This window comes from Oncorhynchus mykiss, chromosome 5 (assembly GCF_013265735.2).
Source record: "Oncorhynchus mykiss isolate Arlee chromosome 5, USDA_OmykA_1.1, whole genome shotgun sequence".
NCBI lineage: Eukaryota > Metazoa > Chordata > Actinopteri > Salmoniformes > Salmonidae > Oncorhynchus > Oncorhynchus mykiss.
The window spans coordinates 19,780,273-19,798,445 of record NC_048569.1 but is presented as its reverse complement, the minus strand read 5'-3'; the positions used below and the strand labels follow the sequence as shown (position 1 = coordinate 19,798,445).

At 43.5% G+C, this 18,173-nt stretch overlaps 1 protein-coding gene across 1 annotated transcript in view; it reads left to right on the top strand.

Moving 5' to 3' along the window:
* Nucleotides 1-18,173, top strand: part of LOC110523381 (laminin subunit gamma-3) — a 204,510-nt gene that overhangs the window by 27,089 nt on the left and 159,248 nt on the right. Inside the window, exons 3-4 of the mRNA XM_036977011.1 lie at nt 14,261-14,391; nt 16,468-16,634. Of these exons, the coding sequence (XP_036832906.1) occupies nt 14,261-14,391; nt 16,468-16,634 (298 nt within the window). The remainder of the gene's footprint in view (nt 1-14,260; nt 14,392-16,467; nt 16,635-18,173) is intronic.

Below are 18,173 nucleotides of genomic sequence, written 5' to 3'. Positions count from 1 at the left end.
ACTAGTTCCTGCAACCTGGTTCAAGTTATCAGTCAACCTACCAGGGAAGTTACAAACAGCATACGAATAAAATCATCAACATCTGTTGATCACAGCTTTACAAATGCTGCAGAAATGTGCTTTAAAGCAGTATCCGAATCCAACGGATGTAGTGATCACAATATATTAGCTGTATTTAGAAAGTTCCAAAGGCTGGGCCTAATGTCGTGTATAAGAGCTAGTGAGTTTTGTAGTGATTCCTATGTTGTTGATGTAAACAATATTTGTTGGTGTGTGGTTTGTAATGAGGAGCAACCAGATGCCGCACTTGACACGTTTATGAAATTTCTTATTCCAGTTACTAATAAGCATGCACCCATGAAGGAAATGGCACCGACAGAGATGTTTGCCTTGCTTCAGGTCCTTAGAAAACTATGCAGTTTTTTTTTTTTTTTACGTATTTTTTCTTACTTTGTTAGCCCAGAAAATCTCAAGTGTTAATACATACAGTCAGGAAGGACTATTGGATATAAAAGCGATGTCAACTTACCATCATCACAACCAGGAATATGTCTTTCCTGAAGCGGATACTGTGTCGGCGCCATTTCCTTTGTCGGCGCCATTTCCAGACGGAGCAGCCTACTGGTCAGAATCAGAAGGCGAGCACAACATCCACCGCTTCAGAGCATATTACTCGCCAATGTCCAATGTCTAGATAACAAGGTGGACAACATTAGGGCACGAGTTGCCTTCCAGAGAGACATCAGAGATTGTAACATTCTCTGTTTCACGGAAACATGGCTCATTCGGGATATGTTGTCAGTCGGTACATCCACCCGGTTTCTTCGCGCATTGCGCCGACAGAAACAAACATCTCTCTGGTAAGAAGAAGGGCGGGATTGTATGCTTTATGGTTAACGACTCATGGTGTAATCACAACAACTTACAGGAACTCAAGTTCTTTTATTCACCTGACCTAGAATTCCTTACAATTAAATACCAACTGCATTATCTTCCAAGAGATTTCTCTACGATTATAGTCACAGCCGTGTATATCCCCCCCACAAGCAGATCCCTTGTCGGCCTTGAAAGAACTTCACTGGACTCTATGTAAACTAGAAACCATATATTCTAAGGGTGCATTTATTGTAGCTGGGGATTTTAACAAAGCTAACCTAAGAACAATACTTTCTAAATTATATTAGCACCCCAAATGCGTGACACGAGCTGGTAGTATTCTGGATCATTGCTACTCTAAATTCTGCGATGCATACAAAGCCCTCCCCTGCCCTACCTTCGGCAAGTCTGACCATGACTCCATTTTGTTGCTCCCAGCCTAAAGACAGAAACTAAACCAGGAAACGCCCGTGCTCAGGTCAATACAACGCTGGTCTGACCAATGGATATATGGATTCCATGCTTCAAGTTTGAAGCGTGGAATCCATATGAATCCATACGCTTCAAGATTGCTTCGATCACGTGTACTGGGATATGTTCCGGATAGCCTCAGACAACAACATTGATGTATATGCTGACTCGACGAGTGAGTTTATTAGCAAGTGCATCGGAGATGTCGTACCCTCTGTGACTATTAAAACCTTCCCTAACCAGAAATCGTGGATTTGAAAATGAAAGCGCGAACCACCGCTTTTAATCATGGTAAGGCGACCGGAAACATGACCAAATAAAAAACAGTGCAGCTATTCCCTCCGCAAGGCAATCAAACAAGTAAAGCGTCAATATAGAGACAAAGTAGAGTCGCAATTCAACAGCTCAAACACTAGATGTATGTGGCAGAAAACCAGTCCCGTCGCTGACGTCGACGTCTTACTCCCAGACAAACGAAACAACTTCTTTGCTCTCTTTGAGGACAATACAGTGCCACTGACACGGCCCACTACCAAAGCCTGTGGGCTCTCCTTCTCTGTGCCCAACGTGAGTAAAACATTTAAATGTGTTAACCTTCGCAAGGCTGCCGGCCCAGACGGCCTCCCTAGCCACGTCCTCAGAGCATGCGCAGACCAGCTGGCTGGTGTGTTTACGGACATATTCAACCAATCCCTATCCCAGTCTGTTGTCCCCACGTGCTTCAAGATGGCCACCATTGTTCCTGTTCCCAAGAAAGCTAAGGTAACTGAACCAAATTACTGTCACCCCATTGCACTCACTTCTGTCATCATGAAGTGCTTTGAGAGACTAGTGAAGGATCATATCACATCCACCCTACCTGATACCCTAGACCCAGTCCAATTTGCTTACCGCCCCAATAGGTCCACTGAAGATGCAATCGCCATCACACTGCACACTGCCCTTTCCCATCTGGACTAGAGGAATATCTATCAAGGCACAAGACGACTCAAATACAGACACAGGAGGCATATGGTTGGAGTCGTACAATGTTTATTCATCCAAAGGGGAAGCAAGAGAATGGTTGTGGACAGGCAAAAAGGTCAAAACCAGATCAGAGTCCAGGAGGTACAGAGTGGCAGACAGGCTCATGGTCAAGGCAGGCAGAATGGTCAGACAGGCGGGTACAAAGTCCAGAAACAGGCAATGGTCAAAACTGGGAGGACTAGAAAGGAGAACGCAAAAAGCAGGAGAACTGGAAAATCGCTGGTTGACTTGGAAACATACAAGACGAAATACACTGGGGCAAATAAGCGACACCTGGAGAGGGTGGAGAATATCACAAGAACAGGTGAAACAGATCAGGGCGTGACAATACCTATGGAAGAATGCTGTTCATTGACTACAGCTCAGCATTTAACACCATAATACCCTCCAAACTCAACAATAAGCTCGAGACCCTGGGTCTCAACCCCACCCTGTGCAACTGGGTCCTGGACATTCTGACGGGCCGCCCGCAGGTGGAGAATGTAGGAAACAACATCTCCACCCTGCTGATCCTCAACACTGGGGCACCAGAAGGGTGCGTTCTCAACCTTTACTCCCTGTTCATCCATGACTGCGTGGCCATGCACGCTTCCAACTCAATCATCAAGTTTGCAGACGGCACTACAGTGGTAGGCCTGATTACGAACAACGACGAGACGGCCTACAGGGAGGAGGTGAGGGCCCTCGGAGTATGGTGTCAGGAAAATAACCTCTCACTCAACGTCAACAAAAATATGACATGATTGTGGACTTCAGGAAACAGCAGCATCCACATCGATGGGAAAGTATTGGAGAAGGTGGAAAGTTTTAAGTTCCTTGGTGTACACATCACGGACAAACTGAAATGGTCCACCCACACAGACAGCATGGTGAAGAAGGCGTACAAACGCCTCTTCAACCTCAGGAGGCTGAAGAAATGTGGCTTGTCATCTAAAACACTCACAAACTTTTACAGATTCACAATCGAGAGCATCCTGTTGGGCTGTATCACCGCCTGGTACGACAATTGCACCACCCTCAACCACAAGGCTCTCCAGAGGGTAATGCGGTCTGCACAACGCATCACCAAGGGCAATCTACCTGCCCTCCAGGACACCTACAGCCCCCGATGTCACAGGAAGGCCAAAAAGATAATCAAGGACAACAACCACCCGAGCCAATGTCTGTTCACCCCGTTATCATCCAGAAGGTGAGGTCAGTACAGGCACATCAAAGCTGAGACCAAGAGACTGAAAAACAGCTTCTCTCTCAAGGCCATTAGACTATTAAACAGCCATCACTAACATAGAGAGGCTACTGCCAACATAGACTCAAATCTCTGGCCACTTAAATAAATGGACTTAATAAAGGTATCACCAGTCACTTTGAATAACACCACTTTAATAATGTTTACATATCCTACATTACTCATCTCATATGTGTATATATACTGTATTCTATACCATCTACTGCATCTTGCCTATGCTCACCCTCATCCATCCATCTCGTCATTGCTCATCCACATATTATTTCTCATCCCTGTGAAGAGACATGGGTTATAAAACTTTTCAAACACACCCTTCTCGCTCCACTATATAAAGCCTTGATGAAAATGAAACCTCCTGTTCCAAGTATGTGAGGTCTGCAGCCTCACAAAAAGGACTAACATGTCAAATACAGAACTAAACCAACCTCAGCGTGAGCTTTGGTTGCGAATGGTATGAACTTTGAACTCTTATTCACTACAGAAGTGATACCTCCTAGCAGTTGAGTTAGCAACAGCAGCTGCAAACGCGGGCTAGGAAGAACAGACAGAGTACCCCTTCCATCTACCACCAACCTTCCGGTGCGCAGCTCAGAGTAAATATTTATTGCATTTTCCTTTTCCAAATGGGCGGTAATTTAGAATGCATGAGATACTGTATTTACAATAGCACAGCTTCTCCCTTTGTCCCCCAGTCTTCCCGCTCTTTCATTCAAACCCAGCCCCTTTTCTTTTGTGTAACCAGCTGTCATATCTGTTCCGCCCGCTAGGGACATTTTCCTTTATGACGTAATTTGTAATCAAGGTATAATTCATTCTGTGTATATGTAATTCTGTGTGATTAGTTAGGTATTTAGTAAATAAATAATTAAACCCAATTTTGTATTGCTGATTCAACTTGTTAGCCAGGGTTCGGGAAGATAACCAAGAATTTACAACTTTCAGATGAGACTGAATTAAGGTGACGATTAATATTGACTGTTTGATGTAAAATATCACTAGGTCTTTAAGAGTTTATTCGGAAGATAACAGCTCTATAAATATTATTTTGTGGTGCCCCGACTTTCTAGTTAATTACATTTACATGATTAGCTCAATCAGGTAATGTTAATTACGGAGAAAGGATTTTATAGAATAGCTTGTCATATCACTTAATCCGGCATAGCCAAAGACACGACAATGGTATGGTTGAGAAATGATATGGTTGAGTGGGATGAGGCAAAAAGAATGGCAAATAAGTCTGGCTGCACAACCGATTGGCAAATGTATACTACAAAATGAGAAATCTAAACTGAATAAACTAATCTGAATAAAAAGAAGAAACTACACTATGAAACAGGTAAATTATATATATGTATATATTTTTTCACCTTTATTTAACCAGGTAGGTCAGTTGAGAGCAAGTTCTCATTTACAACTGCGACCTGGCCAAGATAAAGCAAAGCAGTGCGACAAAAAGCAACAACACAGAGTTACACATGGAATAAACAAAAGTACAGTCAATAACAATAGAAACATCTATATACAGTGTGTACAAATGGAGTAAGGAGGTAAGGTAATAAATAGGCCATAGTAGTGAAGCAATTACAACTTAGCAAATTAACAATGGAGTGATAGATGTGCAGATGATGATATGCAAGTAGAAATACTGGTATGCAAAAGAGCAAAAAGCAGTAAATAAAAACACTAGGGGGATGAGGGAGCTCGTTGGCTGGCACTCACTTCATATTCGTCACCAATCCCACTGGCCCCAGGTCATCTATAAGTCTTTGCTAGATAAAGCCCCACCTTGTCTCAGCTCACTGGTCACCATAGCAGCACCCACCCGTAGCACGCGCTCCAGCAGGTATATTTCACTGGTCACCCCCAAAGCCAATTCCTCCTTTGGCTGCCTTTCCTGACAGTTTTCTGCTGCCAATGACTGGAACGAATTTCAAAAATCACTGAAGCTGGAGACTCATTTCTCCCTCACTAACTTTAAGCATCAGCTGTCAGAGCAGCTCACCGATCATTGCACCTGTACATAGCACATCTGTAAATAGTCCATCCAACTTCATCATCCCCATATTGTTATTAATTTGCTATTAACTTGCTCCTCCACCCCAGTATCTCTACTTGCACATTCATCTTCTGCACATCTATCTCTCCAGTGTTTAATTGCTAAATTGTTTTTTCTTCGCCACTACGGCCTATTTATTGCCTTACCTCCCTTATCTTGCCTCATTTGTACACACTGTATATATATTTTTTTGTATTGTGTTATTGACTGTACGTTTGTTTATTCCATGTGTAACTCTGTGTTGTTGTTTGTGTCACACTGCTTTGCTTTATCTTGGCCAGGTCACAGTTGGAAATGAGAACTTGTTCTCAACTGGCCTACCTGGTTAAATAAAGGTGAAATAAAACATTTTAAAAACTTTGGAGCACTTTAAATGACATTTTGGGCAAAAAGGCAAACTCAGCTGCATCATTCATTGAATCAGATGGCTCATTCATCACAAAACCAAATGGTATTGCCAATTACTTTAATTATTTTTTTATTGGCAAGATTAGCAAATTTTGGAATGACATGCCAGCAACAAACACTGACACTACACATCCAAGTATATCTGATCAAATTATGAAAGACTGGCATTGTAATTTAGAATTCTGTAAAAGTGAGTGTGGAAGAGGGAAATTATTGTTGTCTATCAACGATGACAAGTCACCGGGGTCTGACAACTTGGATGGAAAATGATTGAGGATAATAGTGGACGAGAATACCACTCGTATTTGCCATATCTTCAATCTAAGCCTACTAGAAAGTGTGTGCCCTCAGGCCTGGGGGGAAGCAAAAGTAATTATGCTACCCAAGAATAGTAATGCCCCCTTTACTGGCTCAAATAACCAATCAATCCGCCTGTAACCAACCCTTAGTAAAGAACAAAATGTTTGCCCAGATACAAGGCTATTTTACTGTAAACAAATTGACAACATACTTTCAGCACGCTTATAGGGAAGGACATTCAACAAGCACGGCACTTACACAAATTACTGATGATTAGCTGAGAGACATTTTGTTAGATTTCAGTGCTGCTTTTGACATGATCAATCATAGTCTGCTAATGGAAAAACGTATGTGTTATGGCTTTACACCCCCTGCTATATTGTGGATAAAGAGTTTTCTGTCTAACAGACCACCAAGGGTGTTCTTTAATGGAACACTCTCCAACATAATCCAGGTAAAATCAGGAAATCCACAGGGCAGCTGTCTAGAACCCTTACTTTATTCCATCTTTACTGATGACATGGCACTTGCTTTGAGTGAAGTGTATCTATGTATGCGGATGACTCAACACTATGCACGTCAGCTACTAGAGAGAGTGAAATCACTGCAACACTTAACATAGAGCTGTGGTTCATTTCAGAATGGGTGGCAAGGAATAAGTTATTCCTAAATATTTAAAAAATGAAAAGTATTGTATTTGGGACAACTCATTAACTAAACTCTAAGCCTCAACTAAACATTGTAATAAATCATGTGGAAATTGAGCAAGTTGAGGTGACTAAACTGCTTGGAGTGACCCTGGATTGTAAATTGTCATGGTCAAAACTGTCATGCTAAGATGGGGAGAAGTCTGTCCATAATAAAGCGCGACTCTGCCTTTTTAACAACACTATCAACAAGGCTCTAGTTTTGACACACCTGGACTACTGTTCAGTCAAGTGGTCAGGTGCTACAAAGAGGGACATTGGAATTGTACAATTGTCTCAGAACAGGGCAGCACGGCTGGCCCTTAAATGTACATTTGTAAGAAGTGTTGACATCCTGATTGCACAGAGGTGTCTGTTTAAACTATTGGCACACAGCATACCCCATTAGACATGCCACCAGAGGTCTCTTCACAATCCACAAGTCAAGAATAGACTATGGGAGGCTCATGGTACTACATAGAGCCATGGCTACATGGATCTCTACTCCACATCAGGTAACTGATGCAAGCAATAAAATGTGATTAAAAAAAATACACCTTATGGAACACACACACACACAGCTAATGGGGATCCTTAATAAATACAAATACCTGTTCTGTTTTTAATAATGAACAAAAAACAACGATTGTGAAGGAAAATAGATGATCTCTGTGACCCCTTAAAACATTATTATTTCCTTAGTATTCCCATGATATGGACACGGCTAAGAGCTATAAACATTAGCATAACCCCCTGTGTGAAGCTTCTTCATGAAACTACATTCTGTCATTGTCTGACAGCAGGTTTTAGAGAAACCGAGAGAGAGAAAGGAATAGAGAGATAAATAGAGAGAGAGGGAGGAGGAGAGAGAGAGAGAGAGAAATAAGCATCAAAAAGAGGCTTGGGAGGGTTGAATCATCCTGAGTTGGTTGTTTTAAATCTGTAACGAAGAGGACTCCAGGATATAGTTGATCAAAGAGTATCTCCTCTTACTTACTTCTGTTCTTCAACTTTTGCCTCTGGAGACATGAGGCTATTTATAACAGAGAGTAATGGTGGACGGATCCCTGATCACCTGCTTTTGGCTATTGATCATTGGTCAGAATGGATCACATGTCAGGAAGTGACTGCAGTAAGATGTCCTCATCGTGGATTGGTTTCCGAAGCTGGACGCTTATCATCAACCAATCAGCATTCATTCATGTCTATGATACAGCACAATATTGTTCTCAGAATTCTGATCCAGACCCCAGCAAGGTGAGGGGAAAAGTTTTCTGAGACTAACTTCAAACTGATGTATCTCCCAAACTCTTGGCTCTCCTCTAACATTGCTGTGGTTGTAGAGGTGTGAAGCAAAACAAGAAGGGGGAGATAGAGCAGGAGAGAGAGTGTGAAAATGTATGGAGAAGTTATCTGTTTTGTTTCCCATCATTCCCTTCCTGCCCTGAATTAGAATGAGCTCTCCCCTGTATTCTTTAACTTCCCTATTCAAATTCCTTCTTCAAACATGGTTTGAAGACACTCGCTCCACTGACATAATTTCCTCTCCTTCTTTGCTCCTCTCCACAACTTCCCCTCCTCTTCTCCTCCCCTCATTATTTCCCCCTTCCTCTCCTCAATGTGTTACCAAACAGCCAGCACCCCCCTACTCCCCCACCTCCCCACCACCCCCCTTTTAAAACCCCTATTCCCTGTTTTCCCCCATTGATGATGGTACTGGGAGCGGCGGGCAGGCGGGAGTGCGTGAAGGATGAACTTACGCTTCCACCGGCAGCCCCTGGGCACTGGGGTCGTTCGGCAGCGTCCAAACCCCATTAGTAGGAGGAGAGCCATGTCAAGCAGGGCCGAAGTCGATAAGCAGGCCCCAAAACAGTAGCGTGCCAGCTCCACTCTGCTCTGCACCGTGCTGCTGTAAAACAGGCAGCTCACAAACACAGGGCACACCCTCCTCAAGGGCTCCCTGAGGAAAGTGCCACCAGAGAGGGAGAGATGGAGAGAAAGAGGTGAGAAGGGGGAGAGAAAGAGGTAGTAAAATAAATGGTTGTGAAAGGCAAAATGTGAAGGTAAGGCTGGGGGCATATGAGGAGAGACAGAGAGAGAGACAGAGAGAGACAGAGAGAGACAGAGAGAGAGAGAGAGACATAGACAGAGGGACAGAGAGAGGGAAAGAGAGAGAGAGAGGGAGAGAGAGAGAGAGACTGAGACAGAGGGACAGAGAGAGAGACACAGACAGAGGGACAGAGAGACAGGGAGACACAAAGAGAGAGAGAGAGGGGGGGGGGAAGAGAGAGACACACAGAGAGACAGATGGAGAGACAGAGAGAGACAGAGAGACAGAAATGGACAGCAAGACAGAGAGAGAGAGACAGAAAAATAGACAGGCAGAGAGACACAGAGACAGAGAGCTAATAAAGTAGCAGGAGAGTGAGAATAAAGGATATTCACTGATCACCACATTAGCTCCAAAGGACATTGTTCACATATTACAAATGACCACTTTCTATGATTGTTTTGGTCTAATTCTCAGCTATTTTCACTGTTATGTTGACCTGGATTTGAACATTTGATCCACCTCCAGGCAGTAGTACCCATCCACAATGTGAACACATCTGACCCAGGTCTAACCCAGGTCTGGCCCTGTTGACCCACATAAGTCACCAAGGTCCAGGAGTCCTACTGTTTCTGCCCCTTTAAGGGTTAAAGGGGTTATGGAACACATGTGTTCTAGATTTCCACCACGTTCCAAACAGGCTTCATGACCATTTGACTCTCCACTAGTGATGCGCGGCTTGACTCATAACCTGCAGTCCCCACGGTCATATCCGTGGGTTGGACGGGTTTAGGGTCATTAAACAATACTTTAAAAAAATCCATAAATGTGTAATTATTGTGCAATTTATGTAGTCTACATTGAGGTTGTTCTTTCATTATTTTAGGCTATCTGGTATTAGTTTAGTTTATAAGCCTAAGCTTTAGGGCTTAACTGTACTCACACCAAATTGCCTACACAGCCAATCGCCAAATAATGCTTTTGGTGACGGGCAGAAAAAGTTGAAGTTGTGTTGAAATGTTGAAGTTTAATTCAAGAAGACAAAAGCTGCGAAAGGAGAGTTGAAAATAAAGAAAAGGGATGGCCAGAAAAGTAATGTTTTGAAAAGATTTGGTGAAGTGGCAAAGAGGATGATAGCAGTGCCAGCCATGTTGGTGTGATGATTGTGAGGCGCTATACAAATTCGACAGTCACAAGACAGGACTTCAAATAGGACTATGACATGTCAAGGGAACTGTAGCCTACTGTTTAGATGGGTTAAATGGAAACTGAAATCTTGTTCATTGACTAACCAGAATAACCTACAGTTTTTTTGGCAAACTCCAAAGTCCTCTGATAACACTCATCCTTATGCGAATCAACATCCCTGTGTTTTGAGAGAAATATTAGAGTTTTACAGGTGTTGCTCGCGGTTTGAGCAAGAAAACAATAACTGCCTCGATAAATTTAACAAAGTGATGTGCATAAAATATATATGAAGGGCCTATATATATCAACTTTCACAGTGAATGCTTTTGTTTATATGTTTTGTGCAAGTTAATTGGACATCGGCAAATGCATCGTAGAACATATTGTGCCTATTTAATGAAACACTTTCTGTTAATAGATCCCAAAGCAGCATACAACTGAGCTAAACTGAGCTAAACAAGTTCACTTCCTCATCCATAGCCTGAAAATGCATATCAAGTGCAAGTCAGCTGTTTTGGCTCACATCTGAAGACTGGGGGGCATTTAGGACGTCTTCTACTGCGGATCACTAAAATATTTGAATGATTATGATCACACTTCTTCGATTCAAATATTATGGCAACACTATACCAAAGATGGTTTGATATGGTTTAGAAACTTGCGAACCAAGCTCGATTTGTTAGTGTAGCCTGTTATCGCCTGGACTTGTTGAAATGTCTTCACACCTAGAAAAAACCTCCAGGCTTCCATCATAATAATTGATGTATTAAACATATTTAAAAATTAAGAAAGAATTACAGGTGGCAGTTTGGAAAAAACTTATCCCACCTGAATCATCCTCTGGAATAACGGACATTCTGGGGTAATAAATACATAACCAACGTTCTCTAATAATACTGGCCCGTGCGAATAGGGCTCAAGCCTTAATAATAACTCCTGCAGAATTAAACATTTGATATAACACGATATACCAAAGCAACATTTGGACTTGGGAACAGGAGTGGAGGTATATGGTGTATTTCGTTCTGCACCTTGAGAGAATACAATGTTCAGTTAGATACCATCTGTAGAGGTGCTGTCTTCATCATAAAAGCTGATAGTATTTCTCCCAAATAAAATATGCATCGAAGACGAACTTAAATCTTATCAGAAACACATTGGGTCATTTTCACAGCTTTGTTTTTCCTTACAACCAGTCAAACTTATGTAATTTGTACATTTTGCACAGAAAATCTTTCCTGTTTTTATTTTTGTTGCTTTATTATATTTTCTCCCCAGTCCCTTAACGTCTTTTCTCCGCGAAAGATGACAGAGAAAACTTTACCGATGTCAACTAGATTGAATCATGAATTCTATTACGTTATTCTGTTGGGCAAGGGTTTATTTAGTCTTCGAGGGCAACATATATTGACAAAAGAGAAGTTACATGTATCTAATTACAGACAAGTTGACTGACAAATAGCCTACCAGAATGTCAGAAATTATAAGCAGACACCTATTTAAATCAGGCAAAACAACCCCGTCAAAAATAATTCTGCAGTCTTTGACTGTAGTCTATAGCGCATTTTCTATATTTGCGGGTTAGGGTTGGGTGTGGGCCTCATATTTTCACTTTATCACATGTAGTTGGGCGGATGCGGATGGGTTATTAACAGTTGTAGGTGGGTGGGGTGAACAAACAGCTGTCACAGGTGGCCCTACAGAATCTCTTACAAACGACAATCAGAGAGACTCTTAGACAGCCTTATAGAATAATAGTCTTTGAGGCAGTGCTAAATATAAAGTTTTACTGCAGTAGCACTGCTTTATATACACAGTAACAGATCACACAAAACAAGTTGTGAAGCTAACTCTAGAGGACAATTATTGGTTGCATTTTACATGAACTTGTCCAAATAATAGTTTAATTTAATCTACATTTTGATTGACTGTATGTTTGTTTATTCCATGTGTAACTCTGTGTTGTTGTATGTGTCGAACTGCTGTGCTTTGTCTTGGCCAGGTCGCAATTGTAAATGAGAACTTGTTCTCAACTAGCCTACCTGGTTAAATAAAGGTGAAATAAATAAAAATAAATAAAAAATATAGGGTTTGAAAAATATACTATAGACTTAATTAGTCTTCACTATGTTTCCATCTTGCTATAGAGAAAAATCCCCTACTTTTCTTCTTCTTGAAGTCGAGTTGTCACATCTTCTCATATATGTGGTCTTATAGGCTAACTATATTCAATAAGAATCAACATCATACAAGGTGCTACCCAATTCCCCTAGTCCTTGGTACGGCATGCTAGCCAGGAGATCTTGAGGCAGGCGTACAGTACATGTACCCAACTGTTCCACATGTTGTTCGTCTGAGGCCTATCCTCTCCACTCTCCTACCGTTCCTCTCATTCCCCTGGTCCCCTACTTCAAACACCCCTCAGGGGAGAGTGTACAGAAAACACAACACAGGATTAAAACAGGCTTTTTCGGGATGTCATACAGTCCACAGAGTCCCCAACCAGCCAAGTGAAAGACACAACGTTTCTGTAATCTATTTGTTTTAAAGTTGTGAGGAGAGAAACATTCCCTTATTCCATCTTTTCTCCTTTTGTTCTCTCCTCAACTGACCCTGTTTGATCTTCCTCCCCCTATTTCTCTCTTCTGTTTACCTTTATCCTGCTGTTTGTCTTTCCCTCTTTCTTTCCTCTCCCCTCCCTCGCTTCGTCTCCACCTCTCACAATCCATTCTATTTAACTGTTCCAATTCAGCCCCTCCATGGTGCATTCAGCTTCATATACTGTAGCTGTCATCATATCTGTGTACTGCTAAAACCTTATCCATTATAATGAAAGAGTCTGGGAACCCTGTACCAGGTGTCCTCTCTAGCTTATATCATCTCTTTATCTCTTCTCATTTCCTCTCTATTTATTTCTTATTTCGTTCTTCTATTATATCTCTTTCAGAGCCACACCCTGCCCTTCCCCTCTTTCTCTTGACTCCCATTCGCTTTCTATCTTTCTCTCTCTCCCCCCTTTCTCTCCCATCCTATTCTTCCTCCACCTTCTGACCGAGCCTGAATCTGTCTTTACCTTTCCCTTTTGTTCTCCATCTCAACCCATTACTTCCCTCCGACCGCTCTAACCCTTCCCGCTCATGTTCCTCTCCTCTCGGTCCCACTCTGTAGGAGTAGCTGACAGCCACCATCCCTCCATCCCCTCCTCCTCATCCCCCTCTCCTCTCAGTCCCACTCTGTAGGAGTAGCTGACAGCCACCATCCTTCCATCCCCTCCTCCTCATCCCCCTCTCCTCTCGGTCCCACTCTGTAGGAGTAGCTGACAGCCACCATCCCTCCATCCCCTCCTCCTCATCCCCCTCTCCTCTCGGTCCCACTCTGTAGGAGTAGCTGACAGCCACCATCCCTCCATCCCCTCCTCCTCACCCCCCTCTCCTCTCGGTCCCACTCTGTAGGAGTAGCTGACAGCCACCATCCCTCCATCCCCTCCTCCTCATCCCCCTCTCCTCTCAGTCCCACTCTGTAGGAGTAGCTGACAGCCACCATCCCTCCATCCCCTCCTCCTCATCCCCCTCTCCTCTCAGTCCCACTCTGTAGGAGTAGCTGACAGCCACCATCCCTCCATCCCCTCCTCCTCATCCCCCTCTCCTCTCAGTCCCACTCTGTATGAGTAGCTGACAGCCACCATCCCTCCATCCCCTCCTCCTCATCCCCCTCTCCTCTCAGTCCCACTCTGTAGGAGTAGCTGACAGCCACCATCCCTCCATCCCCTCCTCCTCATCCCCCTCTCCTCTCGGTCCCACTCTGTAGGAGTAGCTGACAGCCACCATCCCTCCATCCCCTTCCCGCTCATGTCCCTCTCCTCTCGGTCCCACTCTGTAGGAGTAGCTGACAGCCACCATCCCTCCATCCCCTCCTCCTCATCCCCCTCTCCTTGTCTCTGTCTCATCCTTTAGGAGTGGGTGACAGCCACTGACCTGCTCATCTCTCTGGACAGGCTCAACACATTCGGAGATGAGTTCTTCAAGGACGCCAAGGTGCTGCGATCCTACTTCTACGCCATCTCCGATTTCTCCGTAGGCGCCAGGTAACACACACCTGACGTCTAAGAGAGGGAGGGAGAGAAAAAGGGAGAGAACAAGAGAAGGAGCGAAGAAGAGAGGGAGAGAAGAAGAGAGAGAGAGAAGAAGAGAGGGAGAGAAGAAGAGAGAGAGAGAAGAAGAGAGGGAGAGAAGAAGAGAGAGAGCCTGTTTGCTTTGATTTATCTTTGTCTTTGCTCATTTCTCAGACAGACTCGACTATGAAACAACAACCCAGCTCGTTATAGTGACCCATTTTGTAGATAATAAAATAGATATTAAAACAGATAATAAAATGCTTCTCCACATTTCCTCCCTCTCTGTATCCTTTTTACATAACAAATACTCTAACTCAACACAAGCCCATACAGTAGATTGTAAGGCTACAATCTACCAAGTTCACCCCTAAAAAGAACAGAGCCACATCATCCTCCTCTGTCCCCATGTCTTTTCCATCACTGTCCTTGCTCTGTCTCTTGTCCTCAGACCTGGGTTCAAATTCTATTTGAAATCATTCAAAAACGGCAAACCCGGCGCAACTGGCACTCCGGGTAGACCAGAGCAAACACTCCAAGTATTTGAAAGATTTCAAATAATACTTGAACACAGGTCTGCTGGTCCCTGGGCTTATTCCTCACAGTAACGAGAAGGGACAACAGGAGGCGGGCAGCACAGACAGGATGTCCATGGGCACGGCACAATAACATGAACCTTCTTAAGTAGTTGAGATGAAGCCTTCACTGCTTCAACAGGATCTGACACCTGTCATAAGTGTTTATGATCAAAGCGAGGGGTGACAGTTTGACAAATGACCCAACAATGTCACCATGACACCTGAGGGAATGAAGGGGGGCAAGCTGACAACTTGTTGGGCTTGCGTAGTCAGCCTAGCTTGTTGAATTGGCCAGAGCAGTGTTAGCACTTGTCGCTTGGTCAATTCGCATTACTGAATGTTATGAATGGACACAATTAGTGTCAGGGTATGTCAATGTGTCTGATTAAATGGTCAGCTAGTGGAGTATAGTAACTAAAAATAGTAAAAAGAAATGGTCCAGAACTGACGGACTACTAAGCTGCTATATGAGCTATTCTCTGTGCCATATTCATTATTGTGGTTGTCAAGATTACCTCAGAGTTTACTACTAGAGACATCTGAGTTGGTGGTTGGGGGCAATTTTCACTTTCTTACTAACAACTTCCTTGTCACAACAACAACAACAACAGAAACAGAAATAACTGATTGGGAGCCGTTAGCATAAAGAGTCTGGATCTGGGACAGCTGGTTAAATCTGACAGGGACAGGCGATGATAAGCCCCCCTCTTCCCTCACAGAAAGGCCCTCTGCAGAACCAATGACAGAGGATGCACCCCAAATGGCACTCTATTTCATGCACTACTTTTTACCAGGGCCCAAAGAGCTCTAGTCAAAAGTAATGCACTTTATAGGGAAGAGGGTGTCAGTTGGGATGCAAGCAGGCACTATACAGAGTCAACACAACAAGGAGAATAAGACACTGTCATCCTCACCGTGTGACAGTAAAGATAGGGCCTCAGCTAACAGCTATTGGCCAAACATCCTTGATCATTAAATGACTTCTAGACATAGGAAATGGTCTTTTCTCGACTGGTTGGAAAGGATATGCATAACTTGATATATAGCACAATAACTCACATGCACACACATACACACACAGTGACTGGTAGTTGAAGTTGTTTACGCTCAGGGACATCTTGTGCAGACGAGAGTTGGGCACACAGGGGAGATGAGCAGAACAGTATTCACTGAAGGGTATAAAACCCCACGTTATCCAAGGCGATGTACTGTATCTGCCACTGATAGGTAATGGGAGGTGAAAAGTCACAGTGAAAATACTTTCTCATTTTACATCTCCTCCGTTCTGTCCTATTCTCTGTTCTCTGTTAATTTTCTTTTATGTGTGTGTATGTGTTTGTGTGTGTGTGTATTCGTACATGCGTGCACGTGTGTGCGCTCAGTGCATATACTGTAAGTTTGAGTCCATACAAGTGTATATCTGTAAATGTGTGTGTGGGTACACACACACCTCTCCATCTTAATCCGCCAGGTGTAAGTGTAATGGCCATGGCAGTGAGTGTGTGTTGGACGAGCAGGGGGCTCTGGTGTGTGACTGCCAGCATCACACTGTCGGGGTGGACTGCCAGAGGTGTCACCCATTCTACCAGGACAGGCCTTGGGCCAGGGCCACCGGAGACTCTGCCAACCAGTGTATGAGTAAGTATTGGAGATTGGTTTAGTTTAGTCACCACTGGGGAAATGTATAGTTGGGGTAGTGTTTGAGTAAGTATTGGAGATTGGTTTAATTCAGTCACCCCTGGGGAAATGTATAGTTGGGGTAGTGTATGAGTGAGTATTGGAGATTGGTTTAGTTCAGTCACCCCTGAGGAAATGTTTAGTTGGGGTAGTGTATGAGTGAGTATTGGAGATTGGTTTAGTTCAGTCACCCCTGAGGAAATGTTTAGTTGGGGTAGTGTATGAGTGAGTATTGGAGATTGGTTTAGTTCAGTCACCCCTGTGGAAATGTTTAGTTGGGTAAGTGTATGAGTGAGTATTGGAGATTGGTTTAGTTCAGTCACCCCTGGGGAAATGCATAGTTGGGGTAGTGTATGAGTAAGTATTGGAGATTGGTTTAGTTCAGTCACCCCTAGGGAAATGTATAGTTGGGGTAGTGTATGAGTGAGTATTGGAGATTGGTTAAGTTCAGTCACCTCTGGGGAAATGTATAGTCGGGGTAGTGTATGAGTAAATGTTGGAGATTGGTTTAGTTCAGTCACCCCTAGGGAAATGTATAGTTGGGGTAGTGTATGAGTGAGTATTGGAGAGTGGTTTAGTTCAGTCACCCCTGGGGAAATGTATAGTCGGGGTAGTGTATGAGTGAGTATTGGAGATTGGTTTAGTTCAGTCACCCCTGGGGAAATGTATAGTTGGGTTAGTGTATGAGTGAGTATTGCAGGCAAGTTCCTTTAGGAGTACATAAAGTATTAGTGAGTACCCAGGGATTTGTTCAAAGAACCCTCTGAGTAGGCATTAGGAGAGCTGGAGGGAGGACAGCTGAACCCTCTGAGTAGGCTACAGGAGAGCTGGAGGGAGGACAGCTGAACCCTCTGAGTAGGCTACAGGAGAGCTGGAGGGAGGACAGCTGAACCCTCTGAGTAGGCTACAGGAGAGCTGGAGGGAGGACAGCTGAACCCTCTGAGTAGGCTACAGGAGAGCTGGAGGGAGGACAGCTGAACCCTCTGAGTAGGCTACAGGAGAGTTGGAGGGAGGACAGCTGAACATTGATGTACAGTAACCACATAACACTGTATTTACAAAGCATACCTGATATTGAACATATCATATGTAAATGTAAGATGTTGGTGTAGCCTTTACTTAACCTTATCCAAATTGCTAACCCCAACCTTACATTTTTGTTCTCATATATTTTTACAATATATACAATTTGCAGCTGGCTCATCTAGCGGAAATCGCTCACTTCTGCCTCCAGGGCAAGATTCATGACAATAAACATCAACCTGCTGCTGTATGTGTGTGTGTGCGCATGTGTGTATATGTACATGTGCACATGCCTGTGTGTGTGTGTGTGTGTGTGTGTGTGTGTGTAGAAATTAGCGTGAGTGCAAATATCAGCGCGGTTCAGGCTTATCGCGCTGTGCACTGAGCGGTGAATGCTTCTTTTGAACACTGCTGAGGAGGAATTGTAATTGGTTGGACTGATAAACCCATAAAGGAGAGGCCTCGTTAATTGTTTTT